Consider the following 26,806-nt stretch of genomic DNA (forward strand, 5'->3'; position numbering starts at 1 on the left):
CAGTGCAAAATACTACCAATGGTAGATCTGGACGTCTCTCAGTGTTAATACAGTCCCATCCAGAGGTAGCATTCAGCAGGTTCTGACCAGTTCTGGAGAACCGGTAGCAGAAATTTCGAGTAGTTCGGAGAACCAGCAAATACCACCTCTGACTGGAGATTTTACAGTATCCTTCCCCTGCCACACCCACAGAACTGGTAGTAAAAAAAAATTGAATCCCACCACTGGTCCCAACCATCCAACCTAAATCACAGATACTGGAAGGCTTGTATTGGGAAAAGGCAAAGAAAACTTATTCCACACTGGATCAAAATAAATGGAGTTGCTTGACCCAATCTCTGGGCGAAGGATGAGATGAAGGCTGCATGGGCAAATATGTCCTTAAAGAACAGTGATTGAGCCATCCTTGAGCCAAGGCTCAGGGAAGGAACTGTGGACACACAAACACACACACAAACACACAAAACAAAGCTAATGCTTCAAAATATTAAGAAAGTAAATTTAAGTTAAATGAAAATATAATTAGAAACTCAGTTGAGTAAAGTCACTAAAATCTCACTTCAGCTTTTCCCTTGGCGTAACCAGTCATAATAATCAATGACTATTCTAATCACATTTTGACGGTTTGTTACTATATTCCATTGCTTATATTCTCTTTATGATAACTTTTAAGGTACATCTAACAAAACATACACATAGATTCACATTTAGATGCAAAAACGCTTCCGTTTATTTGAATGCAGTTACAGAAATAATCAAGGAGAGCAAATATTCTTTGGGTGGTTCTTATATCAAAATATATTTCCAAGTGTTCCGGGTTATATAACCACCATAATGTCATCCAGTGGCTTTCTGGAGAAGTTCGGCACAGTGGCGTCTTTACTGGGGTATCCAACTGGCAGCAGCAGAAGCAGCTTTTCATTTGGTGGGCGCTCAAGCAAAACTCTTAAGCGTGGGCCACAGTTCAGTGGCGTTGTAGTGACTGTCACCAGGCCCACATTCTAAAAGCAAAAAGAAAACAAAATATGAAAGTGTTCTTCATCCACTTTGTTCATGCCCTATAAATCTCTGAAGAATGTACATGCTTCAAGTTTTCACCACAGTATTTCATTCTGGAATACCTTGTCCCTTAGGCCAAGAGACCCCTTCCCTGTTTAAGAACGTCACACTGAAACAATTCTTTAAGGATTTTGCAAAGAGAACCAGCTTTAGTGATTTGTTATACATGTTTTATGTTTGTATGTTCTTATTATATGATGAGTAGGTGGCATACAAACAATTGTACAAATGATTAGATAGATACATAGATAATAGATAAGTAAGTGTATGTGTATCTAACATAAGTATATGCTTGAACATGCATAATCTCTTCAGAAAGTATACTGCAATTATATACGTTTCAATATTGATATATTTTCATAACTCTGTAATATACATTTATGATGCAATGCAATTATTTTCTGCTCAGGTTAATACAAAATTACCTGCTCTTCAGTCAAATAGAATTCATAAGGTATTCATCACATTATGTCCATACAAATTTTGTAACTAGCCTATTTTCAGGCATTTTAATAATGTTTACGTACATGTCAGTTTGTAATATATATTGCAACATATGCTATACTTAATTCCAAAGGGATTCAGCTTCTTGCTAAAACTCCAGAATCATATAATATAAAGACAAGCAAATTATTATAGTGTGGCTTTCTGATTAAATGGACTGTAGTCTATAAAATCTATGCATAAAAGATTACATGAAATGTTTCATTGTTTTACCATATACATAATTCTTGTTATTTGTTTCTCCTTTTAGTTGGGGCAAAAACTCAATAACTCATGCCATAGATCTTCTAATGTGAAGCTATCATTCAAAAACTATAAATCTGGCTTTTCTTTGAGGATGCATGGGAAATCTATTGAAGAGCTGAATGTTGCAATAGAACTGGATAGAACAATAGAATTCAAAGAGGCTTTTTATTGAGACTTCACACAGTGCAGGTAACTTTAAAAAAAAAACATTTTTCACTGGCTTCCATCTAAACACATCTAGCAAAGGAAAGCCAAGTAGTTTCAATGTTAAACTACCACAGCTTGGATTCTTCCCCCCCCCAAATTTAATTGAATCTGCCTTCTTATTACTTAAATTCACTGTTTTGTGCCTGAATTTTACAATGATAGAAAATGAGTCTTGGGGATAAACCAGTAGGGATAAGTCCCAAATATGCCTTATACAAGTTATATGCTTAGTCTTATTTTCTTTTTTAAAAAATAGAGAAGAATTTGGAGAAAGCCTAGTCCACTAAAACAAAGGGCCCAAGTTTGCTATTTGCAATGCTCGAGCTGAAATATATACAATATAAATTAAGTGTTTAGAATAAATGTGCTTATATTACACTGACAGATTGTCATGGAATTTTAGTATGTTAACTTTGCCCTAAACTTGCTCAATAGAGTTAAATGAAAACCCCCAATCTCCCAAGATTACAACAGCCTGTATATTCTGTTAAATATTGTGTGCAGCCTAAAATACCTTTCCATTAAGACAGAACCAATTTCTCTTTTTCCCCAGATGTGGTCTAAGATAAAATGTATAGTGAAAGCAGGCATTAGTTTCCTAAAAAAACAATGGTTGTGCATAATCCTCCTCGTTGATTATATTTCTTTATGCTCTTGATCTTACCCAAATTGCAAGCATACCTCTAAGGCAGCGAGAAGGATGCCACATGCGATAGAAACACTGATCTCATTGTAGTAGTGAGTTTTCTTTTTCCCATCTGGAAGTATTCCATACACCTGCTTGAAAATGAGAATCAAGTACGGAGCGCTATCCAAATATTCTTTGATCCAGTTTGTCCTAAGAAAGAGTCATTTTTAAACAGCGGTTTAATATTAAATATTTGCACTAGCAATAGTTATAAAATGCAAATGTATTATACAATAAAAGTCTGGTGGCAAACCTACAAAACCATTTGAAAGCTGCCAGACATAACACCTACTATTTTTCTACCTACAAATAAAACTGCTTGCATTTTGTCCAGCACCTTGGCTTGTACTCAGAGGTGGGATTCAGCAGGTTCTGACTGGTTCTGGAGAACCGGTAGCGGAAATTTTGAGTAGTTTAGAGAACCAGCAAATACCATCTCTGACTGGATATTTTACAGTATCCTTCCTCTGCCATGCCCATCAAGTCACGCCCACAGAACCAGTAGTAAAAAAATTTGAATCCCACTACTGCTTGTACTGTTTCAATCACAGTTGCAATAAATTTGTTGCCATACAAATGTCAGGTGAGAAATGAAGTAGAATTTGGTATTTTTAAGAAAAAAAATATGCTGGAAAGAGATATATTTAAAAGTATAAACAGACTGAAATGTATTTTCAAACCTCACAGAAAATATATATAGTGAGGGCATGGTACCATTTTAGAACTTTGCTAACTATAATTAATAAAAAATAAAAACATTTATTTCATGATTAATTAGATTGTTCTGTATATAATCAAATGATTGTATGAATGGATGTATATGACAAAAGATAGTCTTTAGGAATATGTAATGGTACTCAGGAAAAAATGACACTAATAAGCTAGATTTTAATCGATCTTTATATCCATAACCTAAAGAACATAAGGATTACTTCCTCCAAGTTGCAACAATCATCCTATTGATACCTCATCCTTTTTAAGTCATTAACCCATCTGTCTCCCATCCTTTTCATGTAGTTCATTTCTTCCTCTTCTTCAATGATTTCCCGGATTTTATGCTTTACTTCTTTATCATTGACAATCACAAAGGTCCAAGGTTCAGTATGTGCTCCACTAGGAGATGTTCCTTTAATTTAATAAAAAGGAAATGTTTGGATTAAAGAATAGAGCTACCTGATGATCCTCTAATAAAAGAAAAAGTAGACATCACACCTTTAAACCTCATCACTTTTGGAACTGGGATACAACTATGTGCTAAGATGACAGCATTCAGTCAGATAATTGATTAGATTAACTTCAATTAAATTGTTGTAAATTGTTGCCTCAACATGAAACAACAAAGCTAGTTTCAGTAAAACAATGGATCATGATCTTCAGAAAAAACATTTTGTTTATAAAAGAGAAAGCCTTGGGAAGGAGGGCACCTTCTGTGACTCATAGAGGCAATATAAGGGATAACTTTGGCTTCCAACTATTATCTTATTCATATGTTTAACACTGCTGTTTATTTTCCATTTTACCTTATATGAGCTCCCCCATAGTTACTGTACCTTAGAGATGTACTTCCTGAGGCTATATGTTTTACACCAAAAGCCTGTGCTGAAAAATAATTTACACAAGTACAGAGTGACAAGCAAGCATTGTATTTATCTTAATTCAACTTAGTAGACCTCCTTCTTAGCTTTACCATATGGATACATACTCTTTTCTTATGTTAAGTGGGTAGTATGGGAATTATTGAGGTAAATTGAAAAGAGCCTCTATCTGTCTGTCATCATCATCATCTTTCTATCCATCTATCATCTATCACGTTGGAAGAGGGATTTTGAAAGATACTGAAACTAATACTGAATTATTATAGAGAGACTGAGTTCACATAGAGCACCATTTTCTTATTAATGTTGTTCACGCCTATAAAGATATCGTACAAGATCCCTTTAGATTGATATTTTTGAAGCGAAAGATAACAGGATGCTAGAATAGTTACTCTAGTTTTAATCATTTCCAAGAAATCCATTTACAAAGAGTATTACCTGCAGTTTTAATCACATTGTCAATTACTTCTCTTGGAACTGGCTCATCACTGATGAATCTAACAGATCGTCTCTTTTTGAGGAGCTCATAAAAATCCTTTGATCTTTTGACCATATCTTCTTCAGAGTAACGTTCAGTTGAAAAAGGGATGTGAGCTAATTCATTCCATTCATCATCATCATCTTCAGGAGGAAGTGGAGGAAGTAATACAAAAATAAACATAAAACAGGATAAAGGATTTCAATTATTTTTTATGGGAAAGAAAAAGTCTAATCTTTGGTCCTATTAACTACTGCATCTAACTGTATATCAACATAATAACAATTATAATAATATAATAACAACACAACAGCAGACAATAGATACAAACTCAAGGTAAACTGCACCAAACTTGATTGCAGGAAATATGACTCAATGTCTGGAATACTCTACCTGACTCTGTGGTTTCTTCCCCAAACCCCAAAAACTTTAACCGTAGACTGTCTACTATTGACCTCACCCCTTTCCTAAGAGGTCTGTAGCGGGCGTGCATAAGCGCACCAACGTGCCTACCATCCCTGTCCTATTGTTTCTTTATTTTTCTTATATGTACCCATTTCATGTATTCATAACTATGTATATACTTATACCTATTATCTTGTAAGCGATTGACAAATCAAAATAAATAAATAAAAAATAAATAAAAAATAAACAAAGAATTTTGGAGGAAACAAGTAATATTTATAGAAGACTATCAAAAATAATATTTTTTCATACTTGCTGAGTCTTGGGGGGATATACTCTGTATGCAGAAAAAGGCAAATTCAGTTTCTGGCATCTCCATATAGAGCTAGGAAACTACAACAATTCTAGCTAAAATCCTGCAGAACCATTGCCTTAAAATGAGTGTGGCCTATGGAATGGCCTACGGAAACTATTACAGTATAGCTTCATTTGTCCTTGTTTAAACATGGGTTTGTATGAGCTAGATGTTAAAAAACCTAAGGGCAGGGTTTTCCCCCTGCTATAGACAGTATTTGACTGATTAGTCTCTGGGCACCAACTTTATTTAAGAGCAGGAGGGTAAGTACACATTTAGTAACAAGTAACTAGCAGCTAGTAATTTAGTAACTAGTAACAACTGCCTCTATCTCATATTCTGCAATAGTTTGAATTCAATTTATGGAATACAAATTAGAGAACTCTTTTCCAACAGTAACTGCAGCATGATTGACTTTTGTCTCAACATACGTCCATACAAAAATCAACATGTGATCCCCAATTATAACTTCAAAAAAGGCAACTATGATCTTATAGACAATGATCTCTCATCCCTTGATTGGCAATTTCTATTCACTGGATGCAATACTGTTGAAGACCATTACAACATATTTTTACTTGAAGTCAAAAGAGTCATCAAACTATATATACCAATAGCAACTCCCAAAACCAGAACAAACAGATTATCCTTAATAATAAGGAAGCTTCAATCCAAAAAGAGATCACTTTGGCAGAAAAACAAATCTGGTCACGTTGCCAACTTCAAAAGCCGATACAAAAATTTATGCCCCCAGATAAAGACTGAATGCACCAATTATCACATTAAACAAGAAGAAAACCTTCTACGCACCAATTCCACCCAAGCTTTCTACAATTTTGTAAACAACAAACTAAAGGTCCATCCCACCCCTGAAAGGACCTAATGGTAAAGACTGCAACGATGATACCATTAAAGCCAACCTCTTTAATATATTCTTTGCCTCAGTATTTGTAAACAGCAATGGATCATGCTCAGTATTTCCTAGTCAAACCACAGACAACTACAATGATCTAATACATATTGATTTTACAGAAAACAATGTTGAAAAAGCACTACGCAATCTAAAACCATCTCTCTATATTGGACCGGACGGAATATGTGCCTACTTCTTAAAAAAGCTATCCACTGCCATAGCCGAACCTTTAAGCATAATCTTTGAAAAATCTTTCAGGACCAGCTGCTTGCCAAAACTATGGTCATAAGCCACGGTCATCCTCATCTTCAAAAAGGGAGACCCCAGCCTAGTTGAAAATTACAGACCAATCTCTTTATGCTGCGTCACCTGTAAAGTCATGGAATCAATTATTAACCAATCCATTATCCTCCACTTAGAGACAAACAACCTACTCTCTAATAAACAATTTGGTTTCAGAAAAAACTATCCTGTAATCTGCAACTCTTACACTGCAAAAACATATGGACTACACAACTCGATCAGGGCAAAGCGATAGACGCAATCTACATAGACTTCTGTAAAGCCTTTGATTCAGTGGTACATGACAAACTACTACTAAAACTAAAATCCTATGGTATCTCTGGACACCTGCATAACTGGATAAAAGCATTCCTGTCAAACAGACAACAAAAGGTCAAAATTGGGAGCGTCCTATCAAATTCTATACCTGTCAACAGTGGTGTTCCCCAAGGCAGTATTCTAGGACCAATTCTTTTCGTACTCTACATAAATGACCTCTGTGATCATATCAAGAGCAACTGCATTCTCTTTGCTGATGATGTAAAGCTATTCAGCATCACAGACAATACTGCTACCCTTCAAAAAGACCTTGACTGTGTAGCAGAATGGTCAAACAAATGGCAACTTCAAATCTCAACAAATAAATGCTCTGGCAAAAAAAAAATAGAAAATAAAATACAGGCTGAATAGTCAATACCTTGTTGTTAACCTAATCCTACATAGCTTTTTCTCTGGTAATATCATACTACTAACTAGAGCATACAAAACATTTGCTAAACCAATACTCGAATACAGCTCATCAGTCTGGAACCCGCATTACGTATCTGATATTAGCACAGTTGAGAAAGTCCAGAAATATTTCTCAAGAAGAGTTCTCCACTCCTCTACTCGTTGCAGAATACCTTATGTCACCAGACTTGAAATTCTAGACCTAGAAAATCTAGAACTACACCGCCTTCGGTCCAATCTAAGTATAGTATATAAAATCATATATTGCAATGTCCTACCTGTCAATAAATACTTCAGCTTTATCCATAACAATACAAGAGCACACAATAGATATAAACTCAAGGTTAACCAGATCAAATTTGATTGCAGGAAATACGACTTCCGCAACAGAGTGATCAATGTCTGGAATACTCTACCTGACTCTGTGGTTTCTTCCCCAAACCCCAAAATATTTAACCTTAGACTGTCTACTATTGGCCTCACCCCTTTCCTAAGAGGTCTGTAGCGGGCGTGCATAAGCGCACCAACGTGCTTACCATTCCTGTCCTATTGTTTCTTTTATTTTTCTTACAGGTACTCATTCCATGTATTCATAACTCTGTTGATACTTATATCTATTATCTTGTAAGCGATTGACAAATCAAATAAATAAATAAAACATTGCATCTGTGTCCTGAGGCAAACATTTTAATGGCTACCTCAAAGGTGATAGAGCTGCAGTGCTAAGATTCCCTGGCTATGGTTATTGAGGTTGGAGTAAAGGATAGGTGCCACACAAGTGCTTCTTCTCTGCAGTAGCACTGACCCTTATTTTCATGAGAAAAGGACGAAGGAAGCTAATAGCAAGCGCTGAGAAAGAAACCAGGCCCCAAGAGCCATACTTCCATCCTGTAATCCAAATCTTTCTCAGCCACTTCCAAGCAATCCAAATGGCCAGAGGAGGAAGAAGAGAATGGAGGAAGTGTCACTGCTACTGCTGACTGAAGCAACAGCTAATTCAGGAATGGGATGATTATGCTGATATATCACTTTGATACCAAATCAAATGGTTCCTTTTTGCCTAAGCCTTTAAATGTTTTCAATCCAGTTTGCCTTGATTTGTTGATCGGTATTTAGCTGGTATGGTCATGAATAGTTGTTTATGCTCTGATTGCTGTAATTTTATTTTTGCACCATTTAAAAAATGTATGTACAGCATTATTCTGTTGCAAATGGAACTGTGGTTTGCAATGTTTTAAAAGTACATACAAAAACAAAAGATGTTAGCAGCTGCAGAATGATTTCTCCCTTTACATTCTTTGTAAATGTACATTCATACATACAAAAAAACACATTCTTTTTTTCTAAATAGTGTAAGAATTATTATTTCAGCTATGTATTTCATGTCAAAAGAGGCAGAAAGAAATACTTCCCATTTCTTTAATTTCAAAACAAAAGAATTAGTGGAGGAGGGCTGCTAACATGGGTGTGATGCTACCGGTTCTGCCCAGTTCTATAGAACCGGTAGCTCTGAAGAGCAGCAGACACCAAACCGGTTCTGTGTCTGATGCTGTTTGGCCCACCCGCCTGCCCGGGCTCTTACCTGTTCTTTATTTCCTGCTTTTTCAACCTCAGCTGCTTTGTGCGGCACAGCTGAGGTTGAAAAAGCAGTAAATAAGTGGGTTTTCAAATGGTGCGCACCCATGCGCAGCATTTTTCAGCTGTCCGGGCAGCACAGCTTAAGGTTTATTATATGCACACGCAGTGCACATCTGGTGCACATGCGCATGAAGCGTAATCACCGAACCGGTAGTAACACCGGTTGAATCCCACCCCTGGCTGCTAACTGTCAAATTCCTGGCCTCAGGGCCAGATGCATCATGTGCTGGCCGTGACCACACCCGGTTTAGCAAAGGGGGCAAAAAATCCTGATATGTCACATGATGCCACCGTGACGACGTGAGTTTGACACCACTGATATACAATGTTCCTCATGCTGTTTGTTTAGTGCCTAAGAAGGGCTTCTTACTTTTCCATTTAATTTGTTATGTGCCAAATCATCAATGTTCATAAATCCTTAAGAAAATATCTTTCTTATCAAAAAGAGGTGAAATAATCCATTGGTTAAACATAAGGAGACAAAATGGACCCCTAGAAGCAAAATTCATGATCCTACAATGCTTGCCACTTAGTGCTTTGATTACAGTGCTCAGGGTTGTTTTCTTTGGATGTTGACAGGACTTTAAAAAGTGCTTTAACTTTTCTCACTCTGCCATCATACACTATTAAGTGACTCTTCTTAATGGGCCCAAGCTATCTGTTTGCTTAAAAGCAATGAACTGCTGTCTTTTATCAACCTGGCTGAGCATGACTAACAGCTGATCACAGAATGCAAATATGATGTTTTCATCCCACCAATCAACACATTGTGTGCTATGTCTTCAATCCATTCTCTCATTTCTTCATGGCAAAGGTTTCTATTACCACTCTCACAATCCAGACCAGGAAAACAACTGAGAAAGGTAAGAAAACTTGTAAATCAAGGTTCCCCTCTTCCGGATTTTTTTTTCTAACACTAATTTTGACACATGAATTTACATATTCCTACTATTCTTAAATGTAATGCATATTGAGGCCAGTGCCTATGCAATGAACATAAGGATATTCCGCGGAAGGCCAACTCCTGAAAGACATCAGAACAGGGGTGTCACTCGATTTCATTGTGGGCCGCATAGGGTTGTGTTTGACCTTGGGGGGAGCCGGGAAGCATGGTCAGGATGGACATGGCCAGCTCAATGTCACTCATGTCGGGGGATGTCTGTGGTGGGATTCAAATTTTTTTATTACCGGTTCTGTGGGCATGGTGTGGTGGGTGTGGTTAGGTGGGCCTAACCATGTGACTGGGTGGGCGTGGGTTTTTTTTCTTTTTTGCAGTTGCCCTCCCACCCATTTTTTGGTCCTTCCGGGCCTCAGAAGAGCCTCTGGGGGCGGCGTTTTTGCTCCCAGAAGGTTCCTCAGGTTCAGGAAGAAAAAGAAAACAGCATGGGAGGGGCACGCAGCACTCCTCCACGCTCCATTTTGGGACCTTCCTGGCCTCTGAGGAGCCTCTGGAGAGGGGTTTTTTGCTCCCTAAAGGCTCATCTGAGGCTCAGAAAGAAAAAAATGGAGGGGGACTAAGCCCCTCCCTCCATTTTTTGCCTTCCTGGTCCTCAGCAAGGGGAATCCTGGCACAGCTGATTGTATGAACAGCTGATTGTTGGGAGGAAAAAAAAGAAAGAAATACCTTAAGGGGCCAGCGTCAGACGGGTGGGGTGAGCAAGCATTGGGCGGGCAGGCAAGTGAGTCAGTGGTGACCAGGTGACCGGGTCAAGGGCATGGCCAGCTAGAACTTACTACCAGTTCGGTGACCCACACCAAATCCTTGCTACTGGTTCACCCGATCTGGTGCGAACTGGCTGAATAACACCACTACTGTGGTGGCCCAAGCACTCTACCAGAGAAAATGGGCTCCTGGGCTCCATTTCAGCTGCGACGGCCTCCTGCAACCCTCTACCAGTGAAAACGGAGCTCCATTTTCACTGGCAAAGGCACTGCGGGCTGGTCCTTCGCTGCTTCCAGGGCGACCCTGTGGGCCAGATCTAAGTTTCCCGTGGGCCGGATCCGGCCCCCGGGCTTTGAGTTTGACACTCCTGCACTAGAACATTAGTCGATGGGTCCATTCAGTTAAAGAGCAAAGACAACACAGGCCTAAAGCAAGAGTCAGTCAATGGATGCCTTTCCCCTCAGGCAAATCTTTTATAAGAGGAAGGAGTAGTATTGGCATTTTGCTTTCTCCTCTGAGGCTAATTCGCAAAACGTATAGGGCTGCCTTCTTCCCAACACAGCCAGCAGTGTTAGGATTGGTCCTTTGGACAAGAGAATCCAGAATCCTGCATCAACCAGAGATGCTCATTCTAGAAAGGCATCCAGCCTTGAGTATATAACCACCCTATCAGAACAGGTTGGCTGGACACTTCTTTCACTTTCTATCCCCCATTTGGAAAAATCCACAGGTCTTTGGGCTTTTTAGTAACTTAAACCAGGAAAGACATGGCATGTATAAAAGCTGCATCTAGTTATTTGCACACCTCGGAAAAGCTCCTCACTTGTAACTAAGCACATTCCATTGCCTTCCATCTAGGAACACATTGTATTGAACTTTCAGGGACGTACATCTCAATAAACATGTAGAGGTAAAGTGCTTTTGTCAATAATGTGCACACTGTTGCTGCTTTCTTTCTCCATAACTCAGATCAGCTTCACTGCTTCCTATATCAGTTACAGTTATTACTCTACATAACAAAAAAGGAAGACTTCAGGCTATGTTAGCCTTGCAAGGTAATCCAGAAAAGAAGCATAGCCAAGACCAACAGCTCTGTCTTTATTGTAAGGGGTTAACCACCCCTCCTGTTCAATCATATCTGATTCTTGCAGACTGCCTGGACATGTCCCTCCCACTGCCTCCTTCCTCGGGCTGAGAGAAAGTGTCTGGCTTAAGGTCACCCAGTTGAGTTCATGCCCAAGGCAGGACTAGAATTCACAGTCTCCTAGTTTTTAATCCGATGCCTTAACCACTATACCAAACTGGCTCTCACTATAACAGAAACTTCCTTCCATTATTTTCCCAAAAACTAGGGAGGCACGTTCACCACTTCTCCTCCTTCAGACTCAAATTTTATTTATTAAACCACCGTCTAGGCTGCAGTTCTTCCTTCTGTCTCCCAAGGTCATTCTCTTATCATTTCATGCTACAAAGCTACTTATTGCCACTTTTGTCTCCTCTTGGAGCCCAACAAAAACACCAGGCACCACACCAGATCTATTTCATTTCTTCAACCACTCCATGTCTTCAGCTGTATAGGAGTTACCAATTAATACCAAAACACAAATAATTAAACATTAGTGTAAAACAGCCTTTCCCAACCTGTTCTTCTCCAATGTGTTGAACTTCAAATCCTCCCCCCAATTCTCAGACAGGAATAGTTCTTCATACCTTCTTCTTCTGCATGTAAATCAGTCCCATCTTTCATGTCTTTGCCCCATGGGCCAGTCACTGCCTTTTTGCTGGTTGTGCTCAGCTCTGTCTTGGGTATTTTCCTGCTGTTTCTGAATATTATCCCTATCAAGACACAGATTAGTGCTACCACAGCTGGAGTTAATAAAGAAAACGTCATAATCAATGAATATAAAATGTGGTATCACAAATCCCCACTCAGCAAATGCTTCTTGTTTAGAATGAAATTGAAAACAAATAGCCCAAAAGGATTAGAACCACCCACTTAGAGGGTTTTGCCCTCTTGGCTTCCTGAAGCTGGAATTTTCTGAAGTTGCTCTTCAACCTCTAATGAGATCTGGCTTCTTTCCCAGAATTAAGCTTGTTTGTTTTATACCTGAGTTGAAATCCTATTGCAAAATCTGACCCCAAGTTACATTAAGTTGAACCACACCATTTTAACTGCTACTATGTTCTTGGGAAATCATGAGCCAGTAGATAGAGAGAGCTTGGAGATCTCTGAAGGTTGAGCAAAAACGTCCAATGAAAGATACTCAAAACTCTCCTAAATGGACTAGGAATAACTCATAGGCTCTCCTCTAGATATTTTATTTACTTACTTACTTACTTATTTATTTATTTATCTGTAAAATTTATTGACATACCTCAGAGTAACTCTGATCTATTTTAGATCTATTTTAGACCAGATTAAAGCTTTTGTCATCATGCCTTCCTTTAGTATAATCTTAACGAACACACCACCCTACCCAAACATCAAAATGAACACAAATGAACAATGAAAAGAATACAATGAAACTTTGGAAAAGATGGATTTATTGTAGCAATATAATACTAAAAAGCTTCTTCACACCTTTTCTGGTCTCTGTTTGCATCTCCCCCAAGAGAGGTATACCTCACAGTTCAGGAAGTCCTATTTTAGACTGTAAATCACCAAGCAGGTCATCTGGTGTCCTTGCTGATCCAAACTCAGGGTTGGGATTCTACTGGTTCAGCCTGATTCGGGCGAACTGGTAGCTCTGAGGATCAGCTGGGAGAAAACTGGTTCAGTTTGCTCTGATGATCAGCTGTTGGGCCCACCTACTTGCCCGGGCTCTAGGCTGTGCTTTATATCCTGTTTTTCAAGCTCAGTGATTCATGCAGCACAGCAGATTGTCACGCGTCAGCTGTTTAACACACAGGGATTGATGGAGAAAGTCAGTAGCAAACACTCTGTGCGCGCATAAAGCACACATTTGGCGCACACATGCATGAAGCACGCACTCACCAAACCGGTTGTTACACTGGTTGAATCACACCCCTGTCTAAACTGCATAGTACAAGCTGGGGAAATTATACTGCTGTAGGAGGTAGAAGCATTCAGTGCCAGGCTCAAAATTGGAGGATTTAGAAAACAAATATTCTCACTTATTGCAGAGAATTACTTTGGAGCCTTAGATAATGTCTATAAATACCTCCAATTTTAGATGGTTAAGTTTAGCAGAGCTAGCAAAGGTCCTTTTTTATGTGAGTGTTTCGGCATTTCCACATGTCCAATATATTGAATAGACATTCCTCAGATTTCATCACTGAAGCTGATGTTTTCTTACTACTATCAATCCTCGGAGCCATTACAGGGCTTGTACTGCACATCGGAAGCCTGTAAATGTCTTCATTGAAGCCCTCCTATTTCATGGTTACCTTCACTCGACTGTCAATAGCAGTCTGGCACTGCTATTCATATGCAGAACATTTTTAATGCTAATCAGGATGCTTTGCAACATTGATAGTACTCAGAATCAGCTCAGACAGATACCTTCCTAATTCACTGGATGGTAAGAAGAAGGAGGAGGAGATACAGCACAACCAGATGTGCAAGATTGTGTAGATTGTTTATAGTCTCAGTAAAAGCAGTTATAGCCTTCCTGTGGAGTTGATGGTTGATCTGGTGAACTGACATTTTGTTACATTCTTGATCTAGACCAGTGGCAGACATTATAAGACTGAGCCAAGTCAGAATAGTTATTTATGTTTTGTTATTACTGGATTTGTAAACCTCCCCAATTGCCTTTTTGCATAGTGTGTTTCCCCTATGGAACAGCATCCCCTCAGGGATTTGCATAACCCCCCCAACCCTGACAGCCCTTTGTAAAGCAACAAAGACCTGGCTCTAAATTCCTCCATGTTGTCAGCAACATGAAACAATGGAGCTCTATAGCAAACCACTAGAGGGTGTGAAAACACTGCGGAAAAGTGTATCTCACAGAACTGTAGCTTCTAATACCACCAAAACACACGGGCATAAGGAAATCCAGGCACTTTTCTTTCTCAAATAAAAAAAGATTGATAATAAGGTACTGTAAACCATTTCTAAGAAAAATGTAGTGCCTGTCTCGAAATAAATCACATAAATATATTCAGAGATCTCACATCTTATTTATATGCTATCTTCTAGATCAGGGGTAGTCAACCTTTTTATACCTGCCGCCCACTTTTGTATCTCTGTTAGTAGTAAAGTTTTATCTATCCGCCCACCGGTTCCACAGTAATGGTGATTTATAAAGTAGGGGACAAAACCCCTACTGCCCACCATGAAAGCTGGAACGCCCACTAGTGGCTGGTAGGAACCAGGTTGACTACCACTGTTCTAGATCATCAACCATGTCTTCCTTGAATTAACTAGTTTATGAATGCTTTACCTATTTTGAAAACATGACTGAAACATGACTGTATTGGTTTGCATTGTGCCATTTTTCTCCAATTTCATTAGATGAATATTAAATGTGGCTAATAGGATATCTGGCCATTGCATATTTGAAAAATGTAGAAGTGAGCATCAGTATGGTACAGTGGTTAAGGTATTGATTCAGGACCAGGTAGACTCAGGTTCAAATTCTGCCTCAGTCCTGGAAGCTGACTGGATGACTTGAGATCTGTAATTCTCTCTTAGTCAACTTATCTAATGGGATTATTCGTATGGAATAAAAATAAACAAGAGGTTGCCCTAAGTTCCTAGAAGTAAAGCAGAATGTGAATTACATGAATGATCTCTGTCCTTTTCTCCCTCTAATTCATATTAAAAAGTAATAATTTCCTATAACCGGATACTACTCGATAAACTACAGGGGTATCAAACTGGTGGCCCGTGGGCTGGGTGGGTCATGCACAGGCCATGCCCACCCCAGCTCTGCAAAGGCAAAAAATGTGATATATCACGATACGTCATGTGACTCAACTGAATTTGACACCCATGAGCTACAATTATCCAGCTGGGTTGTCACTAGAGAATGACTCACTAAGACACATTCTGTTTCTTCAGTTCGGTATAGATCAAATTGGGCAGCAAATTCTTTGGAGAGTGGGCATACAACCTAAGAGCCACGGCAGCGCAGTGGTTAGAGTGCCACTTTGATCACCGGCTGCCAGCAGTTTGGCAGTTCGGGTCTCACTGGCTCAAGGTTGACTCAGCCTTCCAGCCTTCCAAGATCGGTCAAATGAGGACCTGATTGTTGGGGGCAATATGCTGACTCTGTAAACTACTTGGCTGTAAAGCACTGTGAAGTGGTGTATAAGTCAGGAGTCTTCAAACTTGACAGCTTTAAGACTTGTGGAGTTCAACTCCCAGAATTCCTCCTCCAGTCATGTTAGCTCAGGAATTCTGAGAGTTGAAGTCCACAAGTCTTAAACTTGCCAAGTTTGAAGACCCTTGGTCTAACAGCTATTGCTATCTAAGACATACTTCCATTTCATAGGCATATCCCACAAGGATATGCCACTCCTGTGCCATATCCACCCAATTTTAGAAGTGATCCAAAGACGTTGACCTCCATCTAGAGCCTTCTTATCATCTTCCCACCACTTGACACCCAAATGCCCATGAGAAAAGAAAAGGAATTGCTGCAGAAGGTCTTTTGACTGGCTACGTGGAAGCATCTTTAATTTTACAAGGGCATCACTCATTCACATTTAATTTCTACATGGCTTCTGCAGAGTAGAATAGTTTGAATAAGTCTGTCCTCTGAGGGGTCTGGCATTTGCGACCCAGTGTCTCACAAATGCCATTTCCATCCCTGATGTCTCAGGCAGGAGGACGGGGAAAACCTTTTTGTTCTTGTCATTGTCATTAGACACAAACGATTTCCTTCCCTTGCCATATGTACCCAATACACTCTGGGCTTGCTACCTCATCTGTCCTACTTTTCTTTTCTTTTTTTTCCAGTTAAATCAGCTCTCCTGATATGATCTTGCTGCCATTCAACAACTCTGTTTTTCCTTATATGTCTTTAATTTTTAGAGAAATGATGGATACTTGCTGATGATGGCAATGAAAGTATCAATAGCTGCTGTAAGCTGTTGTTGTTACCTGTTGTTGATATGGTTGGTCACACAGTCAGCCAGATGTTTAGACTGGATTTGGCATTAAAAAATATACTATCAAGTCCTTTCCAAGGAACAAGGATAGGCAGATGATGTTATTTGATGCTGTTAAAGGATTTTTGCAATTGCCTGAGCAATCCCCCACTTCCAGTATCCTCCAGAATTCAGGGGTGAGGAACTATGGCCTTTTTATGTCTTGTGGACTTCAACTCCCAGAATGCTGGCTCAGGAATTCTGGAAGTTGAAGTCCACAAATCGTAAAAGGTCCATAGTTCCCCACCTCAGCTCCAGACAAACCAAACTCCAACTTCCAGAATTCTGAGACAGCAAGCTGACTAGGAATCTCAGAATTGTGGCCCAGAAAATCTGGAGGACAATGGTTTGAGAAAGTTATCCTAAGATATACCCAGAAGGTCAATGCCATGTAGGAAGGTGATCCCATTTATGAATTACTATAGAAAATTAACAACCCCAATAGAAGTGGAAGATTTAAAGATAAATGGTTAAGGTGTATTGAACCAAAGATCATATTTGTTGCCATCAAGTGCTAAATGACTTCTTTCTTTCCTTGTTTCTAAGATCAACAGCTACCTAGTGCCAATAGCATGGAGGGAGGACAGAAGGGGAGCAGAATGACAAAAGTAGAATCATGGCATCTTAAGCCAAGCCCCCGCCATCTGTATCATGATACTGCATTTGCAAATGAAAGGAGCAGAGCTAGTGGTATGATGTAGAAAGGGATGTTCTAAGTTTTACATGAGGACAATGCCATATTCTGGGATTTTCCAGAAGACCTTCCATAGTCTGACATGGTCAACCCAATTGAAGGCTGAAGCACTTATTTATTTCTTACTATTGCTTGTTCCCAGGGATGGGATTCTACCAGTTCACATCTATTCGCTAGAACCACTTGTTAACATTCTAAGCAGTTCAGAGAACCAGTTGTTAGAAGAAATTACTGGCCTAATCCTGTAAGAAAGGCAGGAAGGAAACATTCTGGTGTTGCTTACAGAAATTGCCTCTCTGTTAACTCTTATTACATTCTTGGCAGGACTAGACTTCCTGTCTCAGGAACTTCTCTGGAGTTTTTTTTCCCCTCCTTTGCTGGTACTTTGCTTGTGTGGAGTGATCATTCAAAGTTACAATGGCACAGAAAAAAGTGACTTATGAACATTTTTCACACTTACGACTGTTGCAGCATCCCCACAGTCATGAGAGGCCAGGCAAGGAGATGCGTGCCTCGATGTGAGTGATATTGAGTTGGCCACGCCCAGCCAATAACATGACCACCAAGCCATGTCCACCCAGTCACATGACCACCAAGCCACACCCACCGCCTAAGCCGATTGTTAAACAGAACCGGTTGTTAAAATTTTTGAATCCCACCCCTGCTTGTTCCTCAACCTTTCTTAAAACCAGCTTGAACATCTGGCATTTACCTTTCCATCTAATCCACACGGGATGACCCTAAGCATTATTTTACTAACAAAAAACTCCTCTCTAATGAAAACCTGTGAATGCACAAAGTTATATGGTGCCCTAGGCCACATTGCCTGATGGTATCATCTCCAAGGCAAAAATTTGCAGCTTTAGAGTAAATCAGAAGAAAGAACATCATTGGTACTCTCTTCAGCTTTGGTACCCTAGGCTCATGTCTACTTGGCCTTAGCCTAAAGTGGGCCTTGATGAGAGCTAATTATTAAACAATTGCTTCTGATACAAGGCTACTCTGACATTTTCTGAATGGAAAACCGGGTATGAAAGCCCCTTCCCTCTCCCGCTTAATTGACAATGTCATTAAGCAGGTACATTTATAGATAAAACCTAATGCTATGAAATCTCATATGCATTTTCTTTCAAAATAATCCAACCCAGATAAATGCTGTTCTCACTTCCCTGGGTGAAGATGAAATAAGCATACAATCCTTGTCACTAAAGCCTTACAGTTTGCTGTGAAATACATAGATGCTCCTTTCTCATTTCCTACTAGTGCCAGACCTTACCTCTTTTAGCTTCCAGCCTTTAATTACTGAAGAACTGTCCAAATAAATACAGTATGACATGAAGATAATATAATTCATTACATTAATCCTCTACTAAACAGCCAGTAAACTCAGGGAAAATTCATTAAAATAATCAATATGTCAGATACATATTCTTTCTCAGATTTCTGACTCAGGAATACATGTTGATTAGCAATAGAGCAGTGGTGGGTTTCAAAAAAAAATTCCTACTGGTTTGGTGTGAACGTGTGCTTTGCGCGCGCGCAGCATTTGCAACTCACCTTCTGCTGCGAGCCCTGTGTGTAAAACAGCTGATGTGCAGCAATCCACTGTGCCACGCGAAGCAGCTGAGGTTGAAAAGCAGGAAATAAAAGTCAGTATAGACCCAGGGGAGGTGGGAGGGCCCAACAGCTGATCATCAGAGCGAACTGATTCGCTCACAGATTATCCTCGAAACTACCAGTTCAGCCGAACCAGGCCGAACCAGTAGAGTACCACCACTACAATAGAGTATGCAAATATTACATAGAAAATGAGACAAGAAGGAGGTGGACCTGAGGTTTTGGACTGAAATTTTGATCATCCCTGAAGATTGGGTAAGGTATTAAGGGATATGAAAATAATGCCCCCAAAATGGCTGGAATTCATCAAGTTGTCTGTTCCTGATACAAGGAATGAGAAACTTCTGACCAATCAGTTGAACCTGGCTCTCTTCCTTGTGTTCCTAGGTACACCATAATTAGGATGTTGTTTTTTAAAGAAAAGCTTCCATGGATACCAGTGGAAGTGTTTATAAATATAAACTATTATATATTGTGTGCCTTGGAGTAGAGTCGCAAGTGGAGCTAGAAAACAGCAATAGCAGTAGTACTTAGTCTTATATACCACTTTGCAATGCTCTAAGCAGTTTACAGAGTCAGCCTATTGCCCCCAACAATCTGGGTCTTCATTTTACCCACCTCGGAAGGATGGAAGGCTGAGTCACCCTTGAACCTAGTGGGAGTTGAACTGCCAAATTGCAGGCAGCCGATAGTCAGCAGAAGTACAGCACTCTAACCATTGCGCCACCACACATAATGTGCTTCCTCACACACTGCTACATTTCAAAAATTTAACCCCGCCAAAATGGGGGCTGTAACAATAAAATCAAAGCCTCACCACGACCAGACAACCACACAATCATCACTGCATGGTAATACTCTTAAAAGGGTATGGATTTTGTTTCTATGGCAGGCTTGTCCAGGAAGGGTGAATGGCTAAGAGTGAGAAAGGAAGAATTAAAAAGTCTCCTCCGTGTAGAACTCCTGAGGATTTTATGGATGTATCCATATAGTTTCCTTGGCAGCAGAATCAATTAGATTTGTATTTTTCCAGCATGGGCATGTTAGGAACCTTGCATAGCCTAAAATGAGTGACAGAGAGGGAGACACATACATGGATGCTTGGGAGAGAGGAAAAAATTGGTTGCAGTAGCTAAAAAAAAAATCTTCAGGGGTACTGAGGCACATAGGTCATCTATGAGCAGTTTTAGCCATTTAGTTATTGTCCCCACCCTAACAGATTTTTTTAAGTAGAATTATCTATAGATAATAGGAAGTATGTTCAGTTTCTTCTGTGAATGAAGGCAAATGTCCCAGGGTAATGTTGCAGGATCCAATCTGAGTCAGTCACCAGAACTACAGATTTATTCTTCCAAGCTTTCAGATTTGTGCTGGAGCAGATTTGTTCTGGGAACTTCTCTCTCTTCGTTTTTTCTCATCACAAATTTTCTTCCCCGACACTGCCCCGCCCCCCACTTCCCAAAAATGTTAAGGTATCCTCTAAGCACAGTATACATACCTGAGTTTTCTAGACCTTTGGCTGGAGTGATATCACCACAAGAATGTTTCAGCCAGACATCTTAGCAAGAACCAGACTTCCTTACTGAATGATTCCAGAAACCAAGACATGTGTCATTGCTTTCAGAAAAATGATTTAGAAGATTATGCATTTCAGATCACAAGTGATGGGGATACACTTAAGAAAAAGAACCAATTATGACAGAAAGACAAGTAAAGGTTGCCTCATGATGACTTTACCAGCTCAAGGATGAATGAGAAAACTTGGCTTTGATCTACCTAGGATTCTATAACTGTTTCAGCTGAGTTCTTCATTGGCTGATCTTAAAAAACTAATCCCCAGAGTTTATTCTAGTTAACACTTGGATGAGAAATCTGAGTTATAGGCCAGGCAGGGAAGTAAGAAAAAATATCTCTGAAGAAGGTATTGGCTAATCCATGGACCATTAGTAGATCAGATTCTTGTATATGTTGCATGGAATAAACAGTGCTTTTGAACTCTTTCCTGGTTCCTGATTTCTTGTGCCTGACATTAGAACAACTGTGGCAAAGGAAAGCAAAGATGGTACCAGAAGTAAAAGGCACGTTGGATGCAATTCCAAAATATCGGGAGCACCACTTGAACACTATCAGCATTGAGAAAGTCAGGATTGGTCAATTGCAAAAGGCAGCTTACTGGGAATAGCTTACATCCTGAACAATACCTTTAACACTATCAAGCAACAACACCATCTGTCTATCCCAGGTGGATGGTAAGGATTTGATAGGTGGATAAAAATGCCAAATCCAGTCTAAACATCTTGCTGATTGTGCAATCAACCACAATAATGAATTAATATGTAGACTCCAGAATGTAAGTCTCCTCAATTGATTTATATGTTTATGTATTTTATCTGATTTATACTTACTGCAACTGACAAGACCCTTAAAATTGCAAATACATACAAAACCATATAATAAAAATTCTGACAAAGATTCCCAAACTATACATACACACAAACACACACACACACACACACACACTCTTTTATACTTTGTTTTAATAATTAAGTGTTCTCACTTTTCCCCTTTGTGAGGATAAACATAATAAACATAACACATGTAATTCATTAATTCATTATTTACTCCAGTTGGGCTTTCAATGATACTAATTACACCATATTTGCATCACAAGGAAATCATCCAAAATGCAGAATACACAGAGAGCTTCTCCAGTAAACCGTCTCAAGGTTTGTATTTGTAATGTAATGGGCATCCCAATGAACATCAATACATCTGAATCTTCACAGTGATTCTGACATATTACTATGTACTGCTCAGTTCAATGGGCAGGAACATCACAATGTTTGCCGAGATTGCAAACAGAAACCTTTGAAAGCCAGATGGGTGGGAGGGGAGAAGGATGTATGATTGAATGAGGGTTTGGGAGCATGGATTGTAAACAGATGTCTTAAGGCTCAGGCAGGTGTTTCAAAGCTACTCCCTGAATGCGACAATTGAGAGAAGAGCAATAGTATGAATATTTGAGGGAATTCCTTACAGAGTAAATGTGAAATAACAAGGATTTGCAGAGGTGTGGGAAATCTTGCAGAGGCATGGAAAACATTCCTGCATTTAAAAAAAATGTCCTGTAAAGATCAATCTCCAGAGGTTAAAAAAGTTTGTGGAATGATGATATCAATATAGGGGGCTCTGAGGAAAAATCAAACTCTCTGCAGAGGCTTAGGGAAAGGCCCTTCTGGATGATACTGGTATGATCAAGATACCATAAATGTTCTGCAAATGTGGCACAGTAAAACAATTTTTTAAATGCCTCTTCCCCTATTCCCAGGAGCTTGCAAGTTTCCAAGCCAACATGAAAGTAAATTGCAATTGCAAGAATGTTGACATGTTTCATTCTTCAATTATTCACATTATTTCACTTTCCTAGAAACCACTGTACTATTTCTTGCTGTTGTTTTACTGACATCCCCAGGAAGGCAGATGGTTCTCTGGGGAAAGTCATTGTGAAAAATCCTATGCGCCAAGAAACATCTATAGGCTTTTAAAAATCTGGTTTGGTTCATGCAGTCTACTTAAATAATTCTGTTTTTCAGAATTGTTCATCGTCAATACATGATAGATTTGTTAGCATAAAAGATACCATCTGTTTATTTTGTTCCTCTTATACTGTGGGCTTAATAGCTGAATTGCATTATAGACAATTGCAGGTGATAATTCAGGCAGTAGTACTTGGTTTGTTTTCCCTGGACCTGTGCTGTTTTACCTATCCAACCTGGGTCAATCACTGGGACAAGAGGTTTAGTCTTCTGAACTTTGGGAGTCATCAGAGGTGGTATTCAGCAGGTTCTGACCAGTTCTGGGGAACCGGTAGTGAAAATTTCGAGTAGTTCAGAAAGAGAACCGGCAAATACCACCTCTGACCTCTGAGATTTCACAGTATCCTTCCCCTACTACATCCACCAAGCCACGCCCACAGAACCGGTAGTAAAAAAAATTGAATCCCACCCCTGGGACTCATACTGGAGCCCATCCTTAGGGAATTTCTCTCTAGAAGAATGACCACAGATTGGATCCTGCAACATTATCCTGGGACACATATATTTGCCTTCATTCATATTTTATCTAGTAAAGTCCTACACTTAGGCAAGAAAAACCAAAAGTACACATATAGACTGGGTGAAACCAGGCTCAATAGCAGTAACTGTAAGAGGGATCTTGGAGTCTTAGTGGACAACCAGCTAAATATGAGCCAGCAATGTGCAGCAGCAGCCAAAAAAACTAATGCAATCCTAAGTTGTATTAACAGAGGGATACAATCAAGATCAAGGGAAGTACTAATACTACTCTATAAAGCCTTAGTAAGACCACACCTATAGTACTGCATCCAGTTTTGCTCACCACATTATAAAAAAGATGTTGAGACTCTAGAAAAGTACAGAGAAGAACAATCAGGATGATTAGGGGACTGGAGGCTAAAACATACAATGAACGGTTGCAGGAACTGGGCTTGGCTAGTCTAGTAAAGAGAAGGACCAGGGGAGACATGATAGAGGTCTTCCAACATTTGAGGTGCTGCCACAGGGAGGAAGGGGTCAAGCTATTTTCTAAAGCTCCTGTAGGCCAGACAAGGAATAATGGATGGAAACTGAACAAGGAGAGATTTAACCTGGAAATAAGGAGAAACTTTCTGACAGTGAGAACAATTAACCAATGGAACAGCTTGCCCTCAGAAGTTGTGGGAGCCCCATCACTTGAGACTTTAAAGAAGAGATTGGACTGCCATTTGTCAGAAAGATCTCCCGCTTGGGCGGGGGGTTGGACTAGATGACCTACAAGATCCCTTCCAACTCTGATGATCTGTTATCTGTTATCAATTATCATATCAGCAACTTACCGTTTCAGGTTCTCCTACAGCAGCAACCCATCAAAAATTTACTGACAATTAAAACAGTGTCAGAAGCATCAGTTAATCAATTAAAACTTATCTTCTCCATCTGGGAAGATAAGCCAACTCATTTCCTCACTATTGATCATTCAGGTATGCTTATCGCTACCTTTCAGAATCAATTTGCTTCCGTTATTATTAGATAAGGAAACTGAAAGATGACTCACTTTTTCTTCTCCCTTCCTCCCTCCCTCTCTCCCTCTCTCTCTCTCCCTCTCTGAAATTGAATATTGTACAAATCATTAATGGAATTACTTAATGGCTGCCAAATAAATAATAAATAAATAATGTTTTTCACTAACAGGATTCCTTCCATAAGACCAAAAACAGGTTGCAGGGCTGCTCTTTGTACAGTGTATTAATACCTTTATTTAATGCTGGTAATTTCCAAAGCCAATACTACCATGTGAGCAATTTTCATGTGCATTATTGTGTATCTTAGGGAACTCTGAGTAAAGACTTACCTGAATTGTGTACAAAACAGGAAACAAACTAATATTGTTATAATGACTTTTATATTATTCATTCCTGTCAAAATGTGGCATATAAATCTAATACCATATACATCTGTTTAAACTAATAGCTATTAAACTATTTCAATAACAGAAACCACAAGTTTGATAAAACAGCTTGGATAAAGAGAAGTTTGGTTTATTTGGTCTATTTTTCCTTCTGCTAAGCATTAGATCTAGATTTGTATTAATGTGTCTGTTTACCAGAATTAAAACCAGGAAAGAGAAAATACCTTCTCGTTTTGTTCTTCCATAATTATAACAATAATAGAAAAAATATATAATCATTTCAGACTCACTATAAACTAGAATAATTCAGTTTTGAGGGAAAATAATTATTAAATTTATACTTTTAGATAATTGATAATGATTGCCAACTTCTGGTGCCATGGGATGTACAGTATGTTACATAATTAATTTATTTTGAATGTATTTATTTTTCAGCAGAAATGTGAATGAAATGACTAATAGCTACCAAGGATTAATGCACTGAAAACAGCTCATTTAGGGCATATTCACAGACAGACTGCCTTAGATGTTCCCTATGTACATTATTTCACTTTCTTGACATAGTTGGGAAATACCTTTGTTAGCTTATAATAGCCAAAAATGAGAATAAACCTTTTCCAATTAATAAATAAAAGTCAGTATTTGAGATCACAAAGTGACCACTTTGGGGAAAAAAGATATTTTAACACACCATTCAGCTAGAGCAGGGGTGGGCAAACTACGGCCCGCGGGCCACATCCGGCCCGTTGGTCTGTCCAATCCGGCCCGCCCCTGAAAAAAAATCACTGGGCGTGGCGTATTGCCCTGTGCCGTGTGGCCCCCAAAGCTGCAAAACAGTGCGGAGCGCTCTCGGGGTAGGAAAGAAAAGAAGAACTTTGCAAAGGCCTCAGCTGGGAGTTCGAAATCACCTTCAAGTGCGACCTCTCCGAAGGTGAGTCCCCGCTGATCCCCCTTTTTTTTCCGGGGCTTCCAGGCTTAAACTTTGCAAAGGCAAAGTTTGCAGGCGGGAGCGTCTTCCGGCCGAGGAGCGGGAAGGGTTCCGCCTGGCGGGCGGGCGGGCTGCTTGGAGCGGGCTTCTTGGAGCCACCTAAAGCTAGGCCGCTGCTGGTGGAGCCTTGCCCTGCCTTGGTGCCCCGTTTCCCGGCTTGGCGGTCCTGCTCGGGCGGCACTTTAAAAGCCTGCTCCCAGCACCCGAGCAACTTCCCAGCAACTTTCGGCTTCCTTTTTCCTCACGGGCGCCGCGCCGGGCCCCGAGCCGCGGGCGGAGGGGAAACCCGAGCACCTCCGGGTCGCTCCTCCAAGCAGCCCGCCCGCCCGCCGGGCGGAACCTTCCCGCTCCTCGGCGGGAAGACGCTCCCGCCTGCAAAATTTGCCTGTGCAAAGTTTAAGCCTGGAAGCCCGGAAACCCAAGCAACTTCCCAGCAACTTTCGGCTTCCTTTAACTCGCGGGCGCGCACCTGGCCCCAAGCCTGCGGCGGAGGGGAAACCCGAGCACCTCCGGTCGCCTCCTCCAAGCAGCCCGCCCGCCCGCCGGGCGGAGCCCTTCCCGCTCCTCGGCGGGAAGACACTCCCGCCTGCAAACTTTGCCTGTGCAAAGTTTAAGCCTGAAGCCCCGGAAACCCAAGCAACTTCCCAGCAACTTTCGGCTTCCTTTTAACTCGCGGGCACTTGCGCCTGGCCCCGAGCCGCGCGTGAGCGGGAAGCCCGGCAGGTGGGCGGGCTTGCTTGGAGGAGGTGACCTGGCGGTGCTCCGGCAGCAGCAACAGGCAGTTCCGCCCGGCTCCACTCAGGTGTCCGGCTGGGGCTGTCAGGAGTTGCTACCGCCGGCGCAGCTCGCGCGGATCCAGTCCCGCGTTGCCTTGGGAAGGAAAAGGCAAAACCAGGAGCCGCTGAGCCTGAGCCTCCGGTGCCGCTGCTGCCGTTGCAAAGCACCGCCGCGGCTCTTCCTTTTTGCCTTTCCCTTCCCGAGGCAACGCGGGACTGGAGCCGCGCGGAGCCGCGCCGACGGTAGCAACTCCTGACTCAGGGGGCCTCCGAGGGGAGGGGAAGGAGGAGAAAGGGGGGCGATTCCCAAAAATCTTGTGCTGACCCGGCCCGTCTGTCAAATTTTAAAAGTCAATGCGGCCCCCGAGCCAAAAAGTTTGCCCACC

At 40.5% G+C, this 26,806-nt stretch overlaps 1 protein-coding gene across 1 annotated transcript; it reads right to left on the reverse strand.

Annotated features, from left to right (window-relative positions):
• Positions 1 to 706: 706 nt before the first annotated feature.
• IYD (iodotyrosine deiodinase) lies at positions 707 to 12,765 on the reverse strand. The gene is made up of 5 exons (XM_026666252.2): positions 12,473 to 12,765; positions 4,738 to 4,920; positions 3,671 to 3,830; positions 2,698 to 2,854; positions 707 to 1,001 (listed from the first exon to the last, which is right to left on the reverse strand). The coding sequence occupies exons 1-5, from the start codon at positions 12,651 to 12,653 to the stop codon at positions 819 to 821; spliced, it is 864 nt and encodes a 287-aa protein (XP_026522037.1). The 5' UTR covers positions 12,654 to 12,765; the 3' UTR covers positions 707 to 818.
• Between the last annotated feature and the right edge of the window lie 14,041 nt (positions 12,766 to 26,806).

Source organism: Notechis scutatus, chromosome 1, assembly GCF_049901735.1.
Source record: "Notechis scutatus isolate UNSWTSFEM ecotype Mainland chromosome 1, rNotScu1.2, whole genome shotgun sequence".
Lineage (NCBI taxonomy): Eukaryota > Metazoa > Chordata > Lepidosauria > Squamata > Elapidae > Notechis > Notechis scutatus.

Bases quoted from the DNA above. Each gene is read 5' to 3' on its own strand.
- IYD (XM_026666252.2), bottom strand. From the start codon at position 12,653: ATGACGTTTTCTTTATTAACTCCAGCTGTGGTAGCACTAATCTGTGTC. The intron at 4,921-12,472 runs GTATGAAGAACT...TTCCTCCTGAAG, and splicing joins TTTACATGCAGAAGAAGAAG to ATGATGATGATGAATGGAAT. The intron at 2,855-3,670 runs GTATCAATAGGA...ACTCTTTCTTAG, and splicing joins AATGACTTAAAAAGGATGAG to GACAAACTGGATCAAAGAAT.